The sequence below is a fragment of the Bufo bufo genome, chromosome 10 (genome assembly GCF_905171765.1).
Source record: "Bufo bufo chromosome 10, aBufBuf1.1, whole genome shotgun sequence".
NCBI lineage: Eukaryota > Metazoa > Chordata > Amphibia > Anura > Bufonidae > Bufo > Bufo bufo.
This window is the reverse complement of record NC_053398.1, coordinates 128,071,489-128,090,283: the sequence shown is the minus strand read 5'-3', so window position 1 is coordinate 128,090,283 and position 18,795 is coordinate 128,071,489. Positions and strand designations below refer to the sequence as shown.

At 43.1% G+C, this 18,795-nt stretch overlaps 1 protein-coding gene across 1 annotated transcript in view; it reads left to right on the top strand.

The window, feature by feature from the left end:
• PIEZO1 (piezo type mechanosensitive ion channel component 1) overlaps positions 1-18,795 on the top strand; it is a 190,900-nt gene that overhangs the window by 114,066 nt on the left and 58,039 nt on the right. Inside the window, 7 exon segments of the mRNA XM_040408949.1 lie at positions 133-223; positions 6,376-6,473; positions 13,177-13,437; positions 15,900-16,011; positions 16,164-16,342; positions 17,650-17,798; positions 18,458-18,637. Of these exon segments, the coding sequence (XP_040264883.1) occupies positions 133-223; positions 6,376-6,473; positions 13,177-13,437; positions 15,900-16,011; positions 16,164-16,342; positions 17,650-17,798; positions 18,458-18,637 (1,070 nt within the window).

Sequence of the window (18,795 nt, the reverse complement as noted above, 5' to 3'; positions counted from 1 at the left end):
ATCTTGCCTTAGTAATGGCAAGATGAGACAACCCCTATAATATGTATTTGTATATTTTGGGATATGTACCTACACCGTTTGGGCTGAAACTAGAAGACTACTTTTTCCTCATGCTTTGGTTCTGTTCAACAGCCCATGTTACCACGGACGAGCGAATCTGCAGAGTCTGATCCACAGGACTGCACAGTCCACGTCATCCAGCCGGAGTCCAGACTGAACCCCGGTATGTGCTCTAACACTGTAATATTCATCTTATTATCTACCACTGCACATCCCTCAGGAAAAAGCGCAGCTCCTTATAAAATCATAGATATATCTATATTGGGACCAGCCTGGGTAAGGTTAATTTACTGTATAATATTTACAAATGCCTATCTTGGCAGAGAAACCTATCTTGACCCAGGTGTTAAAACTTCACTTTTAATGAATTAATTTAAAAGTAAATAGTGTGTATGTGCAACATGCACTCCTTAATTGAAGCAACCAAAGAATGAAAAATTAAAAATACAAATCACCTCAACTCTAATAACAGTGGTGCCTGCACTAAGTGAGGGGACGGGAGAATGGCTCTGTCTCTCACTAAATATCCCTATGAGCAGGGTGCCACTGTCAATGGCAAAGCTACACACTGCCTTGTCAGTTGCAAAAAGCGTATATCACTGACTGGAGTAATTGTGTAACTGTTATCGCACAGAGATGCTGTAATCAGCAGCTAACCTTAGCCTACTGAATGTTTGACCTGCACCAGACAGCGACAGCTGAATGACCATGGAGCTGTGGCTGCCAGTGAGGAGGTGAAATGCAGTTAAAATCTACTACTGCCCCCCGACATGTTTCGCCAGAGAACTGGCTTCTTCAGGGGCAAATGGGCAGCGACGTCGCTGCCCATTTGCCCCTGAAGAAGCCAGTTCTCTGGCGAAACATGTCGGGGGGCAGTAGTAGATTTTAACTGCATTTCACCTCCTCACTGGCAGCCACAGCTCCATGGTCATTCAGCTGTCGCTGTCTGGTGCAGGTCAAACATTCAGTAGGCTAAGGTTAGCTGCTGATTACAGCATCTCTGTGCGATAACAGTTACACAATTACTCCAGTCAGTGATATACGCTTTTTGCAACTGACAAGGCAGTGTGTAGCTTTGCCATTGACAGTGGCACCCTGCTCATAGGGATATTTAGTGAGAGACAGAGCCATTCTCCCGTCCCCTCACTTAGTGCAGGCACCACTGTTATTAGAGTTGAGGTGATTTGTATTTTTAATTTTTCATTCTTTGGTTGCTTCAATTAAGGAGTGCATGTTGCACATACACACTATTTACTTTTAAATTAATTCATTAAAAGTGAAGTTTTAACACCTGGGTCAAGATAGGTTTCTCTGCCAAGATAGGCATTTGTAAATATTATCCTTATAAAATCATGAGAGACGTGGATACTGGGACAGGGTTGTCAGGTGTCACAAAATACAAGACACATACCATACTACCTGGGATTTAGGATGCCTGAAACGCGCAGGTTTACTCAGCATGTAATCAGGATCCAGCACAGTCCCTAGAACGTGGACTGTACACACCTTAAGTGACCCCTGTGGATGTTGTCTTAAACATTTCTGCCATTACGGTCTAGTCTGGTCTGCTGGTCTGACCTGCTTAGCAAGTGGCCCGAAGGAGGCATGTGGAGTAGTGTTCACAGCAAATATTACACAAAGAAGTGCAAACAGCATTTCTATTTGTAGTTTTTACTTCTGAAGGTTTATTTCAATGAATTCTGACCTCCCATAAGTTCAGAGCTATTGCCACGACTGTCCCCAACGCCGACATGGGCTCTTAGGCCGGGTTCACATCAAGATTTTGTACTAAATTTAACTGAATATGTCCAGTTAAAAAAAAAAAATAAAATAATTATATGTTAACAGATATTGAACTCTAAGGTGAGGGATGCCACTGTATGGCATCTGTTTTAAAGTACACATTTTTTGTATTTGAAATGTAAGACAAAACAGTGATGTGAACCCAGCCTTATTTATGTACGTGCATTCTTTTCTTTTTTCCATACTTTTATACAAGGAACCAAAATTAAGGTTCATTTTCAGTGTTTTGTGAAATATTTGTATTCATCTATTTGCAAGAATTTTATATTTACAACTGTTGGCGTCTTTGGAATGTTTTTCAAAAGTTTGAAGGGTTTTCTGGCATACTAATATTGATGACCTCTCCTCAGGATTGCCCATCGGTATCGGATCTGTGGGGGTCTGACTCCCAACATCCCCACCTGTCAGCTGTTTGAAGAGGTGGCGGCACTTAGGTGATCGCCATAGCCCCTTTCTAGGCCAGTGACATCACGTCCATCGGCCACATGGCCTTTATGCAGCTTGATCCCATTTAAGAAAGAGGGAGGCGCTCATGCCGCTCTACAGAGCACTAGTGAGACCTCATCTGGAGTATTGTGCACAGTACTGGAGGCCATATCTCCAGAAGGATATTGATACTTTGGAGAGAGTTCAGAGAAGAGCTACTAAACTAGTACATGGATTGCAGGATAAAACTTACCAGGAAAGATTAAAGGACCTTAACATGTATAGCTTGGAAGAAAGACGAGACAGAGGGGATATGATAGAAACTGCTAAATACATAAAGGGAATCAACAAGGTAAAAGAGGAGAGAATATTTAAAAGAAGAAAAACTTCTACAAGAGGACATCGTTTTAAATTAGAGGGGCAAAGGTTTAAAAGTAATATCAGGAAGTATTACTTTACTGAGAGAGTAGTGGATGCAGGGAATAGCCTTCCTGCAGAAGTGGTAGCTGCAAATACAGTGAAGGAGTTTAAGCATGCATGGGATAGGCATAAGGCTATCCTTCATATAAGATAGGGCCGGGGGCTATCCATAGTATTCAGTATATTGGGCAGACTAGATGGGCCAAATGGTTCTTATCTGCCGACACATTCTATGTTCCTAAGTTAAAGGGGTTTGTCTGCTTTTTACTATTGATGACCTATCCTCAGGATAGGTCATTAATATCAGATCATTTAGCTTTGCATTATCAGAAAAAGTTTATTGATACAAGGGTTTTATATTCCAGTTGCCCAAATGTTACATCATCACACTCAAAGCAAAAATTTACCGAACGTTTCGGTCCCAACGGACCTTCCTCAGCGGTCAAATTATCTGTGAGGCATGTGGAATGGATGGCAGGGCGCTGGATAAATATATGGATAGCTATAATAATCCAGCTCCCTGCCATCCATTCCACATGCCTCACAGATAATTTGACCGAAACGTTTGGTCAATTTTTGCTTTCTGAGTGTGATGATGTAACATTTGGGCAACTGGAATATAAAACCCTTGTATCAATAAACTTTTTCTGATAATGCAAAGCTAAACAATCTGCGGCCTCAATTCTCATTATATGTATCGTGGCTAACCCAGCCCTTGTTGACACCAGACATGCCTCCAGAGTGCGGTTCTCCATTTTCTCTACACTATTAATATCGGATCGGCGGGGTTCCGACACCCGGCACCCCACCAATCAGCTGGTTGAAGAGAAGGCAGCGCTCGTACCAGCGCTCGTATCTGCTGTGTTTACCTGCTCGCCACAGTTATTGAGCAGGTGTAATTACAAGTATGGCGTCCCCATTCACTTCTATGGGATGGCTCTGTAGTCTTCATTTGTACAGACAATTGTCCCATAGAAGTGAATGGGGACACCATACTTGTAATTACACTAATCACCTCTGCAATTGCTGAGCAGAGAATGCAGCGCTCGTATGAGAGCTGCCTTCTCTCCAAACAGCTGATCGGCAGGGGTGCTGGAAGTTGGACCATCAATATCTGAAAATACACAAATACTGACTGACTGACCGGTCCATGCAGCTGTATTTACTATCCGATTTAGTATGAAAGATGGCTGGGCCATTGTACAAAGAAGCACTTTTTTTTATCTCTTGTGTCCTCCTATTTCCCTATACATTGTAAGCTCTTGTGAGCAAGGCCTTTTGACTTGATTAGGTTGTTAAGGCCCTTTTACATTGCTCAATTGAGCAGATGATCGTCAGGAAGGAAGCGCTCCTTCTTCCCGACAATCGCCTGCTCATGAGTGAAGGAGAGCGCTGAATTTACATGCAGGCATCTCTGTCACAGTATAGGGAGCAGTGATCACTAATGCCATCGCTCGTCCCCATACAGAATCATTGAGGCGGTTTAGACGGCACGATCTGCTGCTGAACAAACAATGATTTAGATAAACGCATGAACAATCCAATTACCTGGTGAATGAGCGTTTCGCTGTATGCTTGGGTAGTCTGCGGCGCCGTTACACTGGCAGATTATCACTAACGAGCGTCCCTACGAATGCTTGTCAGCGATGATCTTCCCGATTTCAGGCGGTGTAATAAAGGGGCCTTTTCTGTGCACTGCCTGGGTTTGTCTGCACATGTAAACTGCTGCAGAATATGTTGCTGCTATATAAATGTCATATTGTCAGTGTATTATTACTCTGCACTGATGTCAGCAGCCAAACCCTGATCTAGAAGGGCGGGAGGTGTATATACGCTCCCAAAAATTGTCTAGACTGAAGTAGAATAGTGTTGCCTTGTTTTAGCCGTATGCATCTGTTTTACGAAGAAACCTACAGTTGCAGCCAAATTGTGATATAAGGTATATCCTCTATAGCCTGCACCTACTAGATCTCCCCATGGTATGATTGGTTAGGGCTGCGTCTGTGTTTGTGAATCCCCCTGTGTCTTTGTGTGGGATACCCACAAGTGCCATACTGTTACTCAATAGTTCTACCGTATTGTGCCTCTGTAATAGTGCCATACAGTGAACACACCAGTCTTAGTATGCCAGAATACCAGCGCTGTATAGCACCCAAATAATAATGCTATGTATTTCCTAAATAATATGACACACAGACCATAGGCCTCTAAGTGACGGGACCCCCGTGTATATTGCCCCTTTAAGTCCATGTTGTAATCCGGTCCTGACCTCATCCCACCCCGATCTTACCAGTTGTCCTGCAGGTTTTATGACTGAGGGAACCTTCCCAGGGCAGTTGTTTTCCTTGGTCAGTTTTTATGGCATTTTCCACCTTCCAACTTTCTGCACATTCCTGTGCCTGTCGGTTGTCACGCTTCGGTTCTCAGAACTGGCTGCAAGTCTTGTTTTATATGGAAGAACAATCTAGTGCATGATGAATGCGAGTTCTCCTACATCAGCGGTAGAACGACCCGGCGTGCATCCTCTGCTGAAATTCCACATTATACAGCCAGCCGATGCATAGTAAACGCCAGTATCTTCGCAGTAGGATCTTAACAACGGAATGACTTAAAGGGGTTGTTCAGGATTAGACAAACATGGCTGCTTTATTCCTAACACCTGTCCACTATTGCAGCTCGGCCACATTCACGTCAGTGGAGCTGTGCTGCAATATCAGAAACAAGCTATGGACAGGGGTGGCGCTGTTTCTGCCAGACCGCTGCCATGTTTTCCTAAGAGTACTTTCACACTTGCGTTTTTTTTTTTCGGCATAGAGTTCCATCCTAGGGGCTCTATACCGGAAAAGAACTGATCAGTTTTATCCCCATGCATTCTGAATGGAGAGCAATCTGTTCAGGATGTCTTCAGTTCAGTCTTTTTGACTGATCAGGCAAAAAATATAACTGCAGCATGCTACGGTTTTCTCTCCGGCCAAAAAAACGGAAGAGTTTTTATTAGTTTGTATTAGAGCCGGATCCGGCATTCAAAATACCGGAATGCCGGATAAAAAAAGGTGAAAAAAAAATAATCGCCGGATTCGTTTTTGCCGGATGACACCGGAAAGATGGATCCAGCATTTCAATGCATTTTTCAGACTGATCAGGATCCTGATCAGTCTTACTAATGCCATCAGTTGGCATACGTTTTGCCGGATCACTCTGCCGCAAGTGTGAAAGTAGCCTAGTCCAGTGATTAGCCGACAAACTAGCAAACGTTCTTGTCAGCTAATCGCATATTTTACGCACGCCTAAATATCCTCATTGTGGGCAGCAGGGGATGGAAACTATATGGGGATTGAGTGAACGTGCATTCATCCCCATACAGTTTGCAGCACTCCATGTAAAAGGCCCTTTAAACGAGCTCCTATCAGCTTCTATGGACAATCGGCACTCATTATTGGTTGATATTGGCCTGTGTAAAAGGACCCTTACTTTATACTATAGTGGGGGGATAGGCTCGAAGACGGGCAGCGATGAAATTGTAAAACAATTAAACATTTAACCTACATCGAAGACATCTAATATATTAAATATTATATATACACACACACTATATATATATCTTCCATCTCTGTTTTCCATAGACTCTGGGCTGATCTCTTACGCTTTGTTTCTGTCTTTAAGCAGATTCTGTACCAGATGCCTCCAAAGAGCAGTCGCCTCTTCATCTACTTGGCACAGTCATCCTCAACCAGAGCTATATATGTGCCTTGATTGCCATGATGGTAAGTGAAGGCTATAGAAGGTCAGTATTGTACACCCAGCTCTGTCGCATCGATCATAATGCTTAGGGGCTTAGGGGCAGTGACCTGACTTCAGTTTTTTTTAGCATTTTGCACTTGTAGCATAACATACATTCAAACCTTTTTTTATAGCATTTTTGGTGGTGATTTTTATTTTGTTAGATTTGTAAAATCATTCTCTGGCCAAAACGGCACCATTTCCTCTACCCTTTAAAGTAACATCTTGCCGTGGCGCTTGTGACCTAGAAGAAGCCAGTAAAATGGCAACTGAAAGCCTGCATTACGCGGTCTGTGAATTCAGCCAATATAGGTGGTCCCAGATTTATGAAAGGGTCTGTTATTTTGTAGAAACAGTGCCATCCCTATCCATGGGCTGCGTTTGGTACTGCAGTTCAGCCGCTGTTCCTTTGAATGGTGTTCAGCTGCAGTACCAGTCAGAGCCCATGGACAAGAGAGGTGCCGTTTATGGAGGACAGAAACGGATCCTTTTTCTAATCCCGGACAACCACTTTGACGGCTTGGGCCTGTACTAACCAAAGAAGCTATATGGACCCAGTGACATGGCTTATAAAAAAAAAACAGGATGGCTGCCCCTGCCACTGTAATCCTGCGAGATGCATTAGATTGTGTGGTTTTTATACCTAGTGTCTTTGGTCCTTTAAAAAAAAATAATAAAGTGAAAAATTCACATTTTAAGAAGGAATCACTGTGAATACCTTTAGAGTGTAAGCCTTGCTCCATAAACAGCACAGATGGGGCTACTTTCACATTAGCGATTTATGCGGATCCGTCATGGATCTGCAAAAATGCTTCCGTTTCAATAATACAACCGCATGCATCCGTCATGAACGGATCCGGTTGTATTATGTCTTCTAAAGCCATGACGGATCCTTTATGAACACCATTGAAAGTTTGTGGTGGACGAATCCGTTTTCTATTGTGTCAGAGAAAACGGATCCGTCCCCATTGACTTACATTGTGTGTCAGGACTGATCCGTCTTGCTCCGCACAACATGGCTGACAGAAAAACGCTCCAAGCAGCCTCCAGAGCGGAATGGAGACTACACGGAGGCAAACTGATGCATTCTGAGCGGATCCTTTTCTATTCAGAATGCATTAGGGCAAAACTGATCAGTTTTGGATCGTTTGTGAGAGCCCTGAACGGATCTCACAAACGGAAAGCCAAAACGCTAGTGTGAAAGCACTGGCGGATCCAGGAGGGGGCAACGGGGCAATTGCCCCCCCTGAGCTGCTCGGAAGTGGGGGCGGCGGCCGCAGGGCACAGGGAGATGAGCGCTTCCATTGTGCTGCAAATGCAAACGGGCAGGGGAGGGAGAGGCGTGTCCCTTCCCCTTCCTCTGATAGGCTGCCGGCCTAGTGCCTGCAGCCTATCAGAGGCCGGCGCAGGCGGCGCGATGACGTCATCGCGCCGCCTGAGCTGTACAGCACGGGACACAGGCCGGAAGAGGCCTGCATCGCATCGCTGACATGGAGGTAAGTATTTTTTTTTTTTTTTTTTTTATAAATGTACAATAGTTTTACTGCCACATTAGGGGGGGCCTCTTATTACTGGCACATTAGGGGGGCTCTTATTACTGGCCACAAAAAAGGGGTATTTTATATGGGGGGCTCTGTATAGTAGCATTTTATACTGGGACACATTATGGTGGGTGCTATGGGGAACGCGGAGAGGAGTACTATGGGGTCATCTACGGGGGGCACTAAGAAGGTGTATTTTATACTTGCAGGGACACTGAGGGCATCTACTGGGGCACTATATATGGGGCATTTTATACTGGTACATTATGGGGGGCACTAGGAGGAAGGGGGGAGAGGAGCACTATGGGGGCATTTACTGGGGGCACTATATAGAGGTATTTTATACTGGCACATTATGGGGGCACTATGGGGACATTAGCTCAACTTGGGGCATTACAAGGGGGTATTTTTTGCACTGTCTATTATAAGGAGAATTATTACTACTAGGGGGGCATTATGGTGGGCTTTATTACTCCCCCATGGTATGACCCCCTAGTAGCAGCACCAGCCTCTCCCTGCTCTGCTATCCCTCTGCCCTTTCTCCAAATCTTTCTCATTAGGATAAAACACATCAGCTCCACCGAGCCCCCGGCCAAAGTGTTGAAGTGGTGTCCGAGATCCCCAAGGGCCGAGCCAAGTATTTGTAAGTTTTCATGTGAAATATGTTTGTTATACACATATAGCCTACACTGTGCCCCACAATATACAGTATACCTCTACACTGTGCCCCACAATATACAGTATACCGCTACACTGTGTAGTCTTGTGGCGGCGGACAGAAAATAATCTGTAAGTGCCCCTCCCGAGACCAGGCTCTGGATCCGCCACTGTGTGAAAGTAGCCTTATTGGATAAGAGCGTTTGTATGCACCGACAGAGTGCGATGTGTAGTCGGTGTTCTGCTGGAAAACCTAGGAGTCGCTGTCTGCCTGAGGATGTTTCTGTGACACAAACCACAGTCTTGCCACACTACAAAAACTGTTTAGGAATGATTTGGGAACATGACAAATCTATGGAAGTGCTGGAAAAACAAGTCCATGGAGGCCGCACCTCACGACTCACAGGACTTGCAGGACCTGCACCTAACATCTTGGTGCCAGATACCACAGGACATCTTCAGAGGTCTTGTGGAGGCCACGCCTCAGCGGGTCAGAGCTGTTTTGGTGGCACTAGGAGAACCTGCATAATAATAATCTTGTGGTATTGATGTTATGGCTGATAAGAGTATGTGAAGCAAAGAACCTCTACCCTATAGAGCAAAAAGTTATATACAAAAGAAAGTTAAAAAAAAAGTCTGCATGGTTTAAATACATAAGGGGATGTAGTACTGGATTGGAAATTTCTTGGGAAAAGTCAATGAGCGGCTTATGGCTGCAGAGTCTCGGCGGTTTTTCACTTCTAGGTAAGATTAATGTGCAGGGCTGCCCATAAGTTCAGAAGAGCTCCTGACATGACTTTGTAATGGAAGTTGTAGTGTAACGCTGGGTAAGGAATAGTCATTTGCTTCCTAGAGTTGGCACGTGGCAGATCGTCAGCTGTGCGGGTCTTTGTGGATACCTGCTAATGGGTAAACAATCGTTGCCATATTCTCCGTGTGGCATTTCTTTTCCTACCTTCTGCCCTATTATATTCCATCCATGTATTAACGGTAAACTGCTAATTCCTTTTTTCGTTATTTTCCACCATTTGGTAAAGGAATTTTCCGGTTTTATGTATATCGCGCCTCATCATGGTGAAGAAAAGTTGTTAGCAGTTTTTGTACTACGGTAACTCGCCCTTTCAAGATTCCTCATTGCTGTTAGTAAATGGAAGGCGTCTGGTTTAGAGGCTGAAGACTGGTACAGACTTTGCCCTTCTTTCCCACAGCTGTCTTTTGTTACAGTGTATCAGCCTATGTAATCCTCTGTGAGCTAAACATGGCAGCGGCTGCAGTAGATGCCAGGCGTAACTATACAGATATGAAGTAACCTACTGTCGCTGGGTAAGGAGGTGATAATGGGCCTTTTAATCACTGAAGGGAAACAAAAATGTTCCCATTCCACAACAGCAAGCATAGATTTTATAAATATATATATTAGTCTATGAAAACTTTGTGTTTGTGCCTGTGCAGTTTGCATGTTGGAAAGCGATGCAATACAAATTTTTTAAAATATTTATTTATTTATTATCACTATATACATTTAAAGGGGTTGTCTGAGATTTTGATATTGATCACCTACCCTCAGGATAGGTCATCATTATCTAATCAGTGGGGGTCTGACTTCCAGGACCCTCACCTATCCACTGTTTGAAGAGACCACCATGCTGACTGCAGCACTATGGCCTCCTCAAACAGTTGAACGTTGGCAGTGCCAGGTTGGACCCTCGTCAATTTGACATTGATGACCCATCCTGAGGGTAGGTCATCAATACTAAGCACCTGGAAAACCCCTTTAAGCCACACCTACATACAATTAATCCACATCTTTAGTAACTATTGGATTCGTAGCAGTTGTACTACAACTTATCTTGACAGCCTTGTCTTCCTGCTTATACTGGAAATTGTAGTTTAGTGTTGGCAAGTATATTGGTGCATTTTAAAGGGGTTGTCCGTCCCCTTGATTTTTTTTTTTTTTAGGAGCTTAAAATGACAAAAAATTACATAAGGAGTAATGCTCACCTTACCGTCCCCTCCCATTCCTGTGCCAACGCTTTCCCGGACCCTTCCCCAGCCAGTTGTAACAATGACCGCGGTGTTGACGTCACATCATCGTTAGATGCAGTGATCAGAGACCAGCGGGGGATCAGGGAGGTGATGGCCCAGCATCAGCATTGTTCTCAGATTTTACATTATTGTAATTTGTTTGTGCTCAAAATTATTTGGTTAGAAAATCTCCTTTTAAAATAAGAAAATACATGAGAATATAAAACCGTTTTTCGGGATTTTTCTTTTACCTAGGGGCCTGTTCAGACTGTACTATTTCTGGTACTGGTGACCGTTACCACCCACAAGTCCTAAGAATAATAGGTTACAATTTTATTTCTTTGGGAAGCCGTAAATCGTGTCTGCGTCCTGTCATCGTCTCGTCGCTCCCACCACATTTCATGTATTAATAACTTTTATAAGACTTGTCACGTCCAAACAGAGTGGAATCATCCGACCTGAAGGGCTTATAAGACGTCTAGTGTCATCGTGAAGTTTAGACTAGATCTGCGGATTCTCAGCTCAGTTTACATTTTTTCATTAATGGACCACTTAATTGTCCTTTAGGAAGGTCCCTCTGGTGAATGTAAAAGAAAGCAAATTAACTTCATACTGGGCTATAAATACATCGAACACAAGTCACCGGAGGGAAGATTTAGAGGTGCAGCAATGAATAGTGCCCCCTCCCCCATCCCACGCAGTGTAGCAGCTGGCAGATGTGCATTTTTTTTTTTTGTGCAAAAATATTGGCAGCATACCCGAGAAAGTGGAGGCATCGGAGGACAGGACTGGTGTAAAATGGCCTTACCCTGTATAGACTCCCAATATCTGCCCCTGGGGAACTGACCAATGAGAAGTTGCCTTCGCTGTGACCTCACTCTGCGCTTTGACAGCTCTGTGGAATGTACGTGGTGTAGGAGGCGGTGTGCGCGTGGAATAGCCTGTGCTTTACACAAGTGCCGCTCTGTCACATCATCAATGACTGATGTCTATTGGAAAGGTCTGCAGAGCCGCGGCTCCCCCAAGTGTTAGCAGAGGGATATGTCCCGGTACATGGTAAATCCTGAACCTTCTGGGCTGACTATATTATGAATTAAAGGTTAATGTGCCTGGAAAGATACATGTGCTTCCCTATCTAATACATCTATATGGATACTCGGGCACATCCTATAGAGCAGGGATCCGCAACCTTCGGCACTCCAGCCGTTCTGAAACTACAACTCTCAGAATGCTCCATTCACTTCTGTAGGGGTTGCAAGAGCAGCTGAGCCTGTGTGAATGCTGGGAATTGTAGTTTCACAGCAGCTGGAGTGCTGGAGGTTGCTGACCCCTGCTATAGAGGTTAGTGAGAAATTTTGCACTTTACATACATTAAAGGGCATCTGTCAGCAGATTTGTACCTATGACACTGGCTGACCTGTTACATGCGCGCTTGGCAGCTGAAGGCATCTGTGTTGGTCCCATGTTCATATGTGTCCGCATTGCTGAGAAAAATGAAGTTTTAATATACGCAAATGAGCCTCTAGGAGCAACGGGGGCGTTACCGTTACACCTACAGGCTCTGCTCTCTCTTCAACTGCTGCGCCCTCTCCGGTTTTATTGACAGGGCCAGATGGGATGAGGAAACTTTTTTTACTGCCTGGATCTGTCAATCAAAGTGCAGAGGGCGCAGCAGTTGCAGAGAGAGCAGAGTCTCTAGGTGTAATGACAACGCCCCCGTTGCTCCCAGAGCCTCATTTGCGTATATTAAAACTTCATTTTTCTCAGCAATGCGGACACATATGAACATGGGACCAACACAGATGTCTTCAGCTGCCAAGTGCACATGTAACAGGTCAGCCAGTGTCATAGGTACAAATCAGGTGGCCTTTAAGGGCATGAGAAAGTGTTTTTATTTTTATTTTTTATCATGGTATCTATGGGTACATCCACACAGAGCGTAATTTGCAGCAAAAAATTCTGCATGATTTACATGAGGACTTGTTATAGATTTTGTTCTGGAATTGCTGTGGATTTCACCCTGTGCATCGTAAAGGGTACAATCTGCAGTGGAACTCCACAGCATAATTCGCCATGCTGCGGATTTAAATTCCGCACTGCAGGTCACTGAAAAATTTGTGGATGAGATTCTTAAAATCTCATCCACTTTGCTGACCTTCAAATCCATAGCATTTCAATACTGCATCCTGCATTGAACTGCCCTCAGACATAATATTATATATATATATATATATATATTAATAATAATAATTCTAATTATCATTATTAATAATATTTATTATTTAAACACTGGTCAGCTTCTTCTCTAGTATACTGTTGGTCAGTACAGACAACGAAATAACTCAGAATAGAAAGACTTATACGAAAATGATGTGATTTTTTTTTATAAATATGAAATGGTTTATAGGATAATTCATGGACCTTTGTGCATGTTGTGTGATCTGTCCTGCTCCTGAATCCCCAGGTATGGAGCATCACTTATCATAGCTGGCTGACATTCGTTCTGCTGCTTTGGGCTTGTCTCATCTGGATGGTGCGAAGTCGGCGGCAGTTTGCCATGGTGTGTTCTCCCTTCATCCTCCTCTACGCAGTCACGCTCTGCAGTTTGCAGTATGTCTGGAGCATGGACCTAGAGAATGAGCTACCCAAGCAACTAGGCTTCATGAGGCTTTCCCAGCTGGGGCTTGCCCGGGCCCCTTACCCCTGCCTCAACCTGGGAGCCATGGTCAGTATCTTTAGTGCAATGTACAGTCCGCACGTAATAATGACACTTTCTATTATACAGCATAGGAACACTTAGGGTACATTCACATGTCCGTATGTGTTTTGCGGATCCGCAAAACACAGACACCGTCAATGTGTGTTCCATATTTTGTGGACCGCAGATTGCCAGCACTCTCATAGAAAATGCTTAAGAATGGGACATGTTCTTTTTTTTTTTGGAACGGAAGTGCGGATCCACAAATGCGGATGCGGACAGCACATTCCGGCCCCATTGAAAATGAATGGGTCCGCACCTGTTCCGCAAAATTGCGGAACGGATGCGGACCCATTTTGCGGATGTGTGAATGGACCCTAAAAGAGGTTTTTTCACTTCAGCAAATTGCATTTATCGTGTAGAAAAAGTTAATACAAGGCACTTACTAATGTATTGTGATTATCCATGTTGCCTCCTTTGCTGGCTGGATTCGTTTAGCCATCACATTATACACCACCTGTGTCCAGAGATTATGGCCTCCGCTGCAGCGCAGATACGAGGCGGCTGGGACAGGATCTGCTGCACATGCGTGTCCATAAGAAAACCAATCAGTACAGCAGAACCGGAGCCTCAAAGTGAGGGTCCAATATGGACCAAAACTATAAGAATACAGGTGCTAATAACATACAACTCCTATAGGGGAACCCCCAATACACCCACATACAGAGATAATGACCAAAGTATTCCAAAATACATATTTATTTAAATATTAAATTCAGAATATAAAATACATGTATAAGTTGGCAAGGACAAACGCCCACATAAGGAGTGTACCAACAAAACGGGGTCAGTGTTAGTACAAAGTAACGTAATAATTCGTGCAGAAAGGTAAAGAATAATAATAATACCCATGTGGAAACCCTTCCGAAAAAGAAAACAATCATAATCACAGAAGTGTAAAGTACAGACCCAATTGATGGCACCTCTGCACAACCCCCCTTCCACATGCATGTCTGTGTGCTCCTATGGTCCCGTCCACCAGAGAAGCTAGAATTTTTTTCCTGTAGTGTGCAAGCACGACCGTTGCTGCTGGTTTACAGGGTGGTTGTAACCCATGGAAACGAGCAGTGTATAATGTGATGGAAAAATTAATCCAGCCAGCAAAGGAGGCAATATGGACAATCACAATACTAATTAGTAAGTGCCTGGTATTAACCTCCTCTACATAAGTGCCATTTTCTGAAGTGAGACAACCAGTATATGTGGGGATTTTTTCTTAGTAATGTAGAAGTCTTAAAATGTTTTCAGTTTGCATATACCCGTATTTTTCACTCTACAACATGAACCTGCCCATAAGACGCACCTAGGTTTTAGAGGATGAAAATAAGAAAAAAATAATTTTTCATCAGACCTCAGCTCATAGACCCAAATCAGACCCCCAATGTTAATAAAACCCAAATCAGACATCAGATCAGACTCCCATAATGGAAGCGTTTATTAGTTTTTGCCCCATAAGACGCACTGATGTTCCCCCCCCTACTTATAGGGCGAAAAAAAACGATAATAATCTGCCTTTAAAGGTATTCTATGGGCTTTATAAAGGATTGTTCTTTTCTTCCAGCAACATTTCCACTCTTGAAAAAAAGAGGTATTCTCACCCCTCAAGGCTTGATTAGTCTATTAAAAATGCATTTATTACAAATAACTTGGCATAATATAAAATATAGAATAAAAAACAGTACAGTCATGTATAGCATATAAAAAATTACAATCCCATAAAACAATATAAATGGATATAAAATTAGGCAGACAAACAGTTCTCAATCCCATACAGGATTAGCTGCACAATGTTACTTCAGCCACATGCACTAGTTAAAAGAACTGAGAACTTGCGGTGATATATATTTCAGCAGTTTTTAGTACTAAAATGTCAGAATATGATTTATTCCTTGCTGATAGACTTTGACATTTATAGTACTTGTGGGTATTATTCACTCTTCACTTAGATTGATGCTGTGGGATACTTGTAGGCCCGTTTCAGACAAGCCTCTGACAGCATTATGTCAATGTTATCCAATACATTCCAGAACTGTAATGGTTGCATAGCATCATAAATCAATATAATGCTATGCGACCCCCGTCAGTGCTGGGAGGTCAGGACGGAAGCTGCCACATACTTGCGATGCAGGTCTGGTGTGTGGAACTCTCTCGTCTGAAAGGGGCCTTCTTGTCCGTGGTATTGTAGCTGAGCCCTATTCATGGAAATGGATTCGGCTGCAGTACCAGGAGCTGTTTATGTAAAGAGACAGCCATGCGCATCTGATGATCCCACATACTAGATAGCAGTACCATCCACATTACATTTAGTGATGACTCCCATGACTTTTGGCTTGGGTGGTTCCTGAAGACCTCCATTTTTGATTATATTGAGGATGATTGCATAGTTTCCTGCTTCACACAAATGGTCTCCTCCATTTATCTTCCGACAGCTTCTCTACACTTTGACCTTCTGGCTCCTACTCCACCAGTTTGTCACTGAGCAACTCCTTAAACGAAAGAGGGTGACCGCTGCTCTTGTGAAGGTGACAGTGCCGGAAGCCGGTGAGTAATTTTCTGCCAGCTATGTTATTAAGCTTTGTTAATAATAATTATTATTTAGAATATATTCATATATTTAATAATATAATAAAAAAAAAATACAAAGTTCCTAATATTGTTCATCTGAAATTGGAGCATAATGGGTGTTGTCATAGGTCAGTCCACGGAGAGGAACCTGCTGAAATGTTTTGGGGAGCAGGTGATGAGCTTCTATGCCAAGTACTGGATTTATGTGTGCGGAGGGATGTTCATAGTGGTCAGCTTTGCTGGACGCCTTGTGGTTTATAAAATCGTCTATATGTTCCTCTTTCTTCTCTGCCTGATCATCTTCCAGGTGAGTGCAGAAATAAAAAAAAATCTTGGTCCTGATTATAATATTATATAATTTATATTTAAGCATCATAATGTCCGCACAAAATAACTTTATACATTGTACGAGACATTGTAAATTATTGCAAAATGTGAAGAACACATGCCGGAAAACCAGGTTCTGCATACAGGGCACACTTTAAATGCTATGCTTACATTAGAGAAAAAAATATTTTTACATGAGCCAGTGGTTACCTTGGGTACAAAAATTATCACCTAGTCTGCAGTCTTCATTCATGTTCACACCACTGATTCTGATTTTTCCCATGTGGCCATGTCCTTCCCAGTAATACATACTGGATGTGAGGTCTGAGTGTCCAGGATGCTGCTGTCTTCACTTGCTCTCATATTCCAGCACAGCTTCATTTTTAGACTGATTTCTCCTTCTACAACTCATGTCCTCTTGGTTGTACGGACAGTCTATGATGATGAGTCGTGTGTGTGATATATATATATATATATATAATTATTTTTTTTTTCTTCCCCTGCAGAGTTTGCTGTGGGTGTCCTGCTTTTTCTCTACACTTGTACACTGCCTATGTGATTCTGCCCCTGCTGACTGCATTGCTTACTTTCTTCCCTCCTCCCTATGGACTGTGTGAGCTGCCATCCTTGGATGCTTATTCCCTTCGCCAAACTTTGATCTTCTGTGTACAACCTACTCCCCTTCCCCACAGCTCTCTCTAACCCTAAGGGTCCATTCACATGTCCGCAAGTGTTTTGCGGTCCGCAAATTCCGGATCTGCAAAACACGGACACCGGCCATGTGCGTTCCAAAATTTGCGGACCGCACATGGCCGGTCCTGTGATAGAAATGCCTGCTGCGGACAAGAATAGGATATGATCTATCTTTTTTGTGGGTCCGCAGAACGGAACTACGGATGCGGACAGCACACAGTGTGCTGTTCGCATCTTTTGCGGTCCAAATGAAATAAATGGGTCCATTGAAATGAATGGTTCTGTATACGGTCAATGAAAATAAAACGGAACAGACACAGAAAAAAAATACGTTCATGTGCATGAGGCCTAAGAGAATGAAGAGGGGGAGAGAGGATAGACCCGTTATGTAAGGCACACATGCTCGTGCACACACACTGCAAAACTAAAAAGGTGGGAACATTTTAATGAAGACCCTTGAGAAATGTACTTAATTTTGCATTTAGTAAACAATAAAATACATTTAAATGCAAAGGTATCGGTAGCCATTAAAAAAATATTTTGTCTGAGTGATTTTAATACTAACGGGTCATTTCCATGTCTATATTGTCTTAGGTGTACTACACACTGTGGAGGAAGCTGCTGAATTTTTTTTGGTGGTTGGTTGTTGCTTACACAATGCTTGTCCTCATCGCCATCTACACTTACCAGTTTGAAGATTTTCCTGTGTATTGGAGGAACCTGACTTCCCTCACAGATCAGCAGTACGTGCTTTACTTGCTAGATGATGACTTGACTACTATATACGTAAAGGGGTATTCTGGTTGTTTCAAGCTATCCCCTATTCTGGAGATAGCCGAGCGCTCTACTCTGCCATCTCCATTAATAGAGCGGCTGTGGGCATGTGCAACCGGCCGCTCTGTTCATTTCAGGGAGGCTCCAGTGGTAGGACCCCCACTAATCCAATGGTTATAATCCACAGGATAGGGATAACTTGAAACAACCGGAATACCCCTTTAGGAGGCCAGGTTTAACTGCATTCTCCCACGAGTAACGTAATAAATGAAAAGCGCTATGCAGATAGATTTCGATAGCTATAGATTTGAATAGCTATAATAAATTTTTTATTACCGTACATGAAATTACAAAACTATTCAGATACGTGTGCTGTTTTGACAAGTTGTAGAATATTTTTCATGGGACAACCCCTTTAAGTACTTTCTCATCCTATCTTAAATGATGTCGTCAGTACCACCCCATTCACATTTCCCGAGATGGGGACTGAGCTGCACACTCCCCATGAACAGGATTGGTGCTGTTCCTGGAGGAATTACAGACCCTTTTTGTTTTCTTATTTTATACAACCCCTTTAATAATCTCTTTTTATTTTTTTTGTCTCTTACATTTTCCCTGTTTTATGTAGATTGAGTGCAATGGGGCTTGAGCAATTCAGCGTGTCCGAACTGTTTACCAGTATCCTTATTCCTGGCTTCTTCCTCCTGGCCTGTATTCTTCAACTCCACTACTTCCACAAGCCCTTCATGTACATCACAGATACTGCTCGAGCTTCTTCTCTCTCGGCAAACACTCCTTACAAAACCAAGTGAGTATTGAAATTTCTCTAAATTAGTTATTTTACAGTTTACTGTGCAGTCATGAAATTTTCTTACATAGTTTGGCTGGCATTTTATCAACCCCTTTACGCTAGAAAACTGGTGTCAAAAGGTCCCCAAGTTTGGCGCATACCCCGCTTGCACAAAA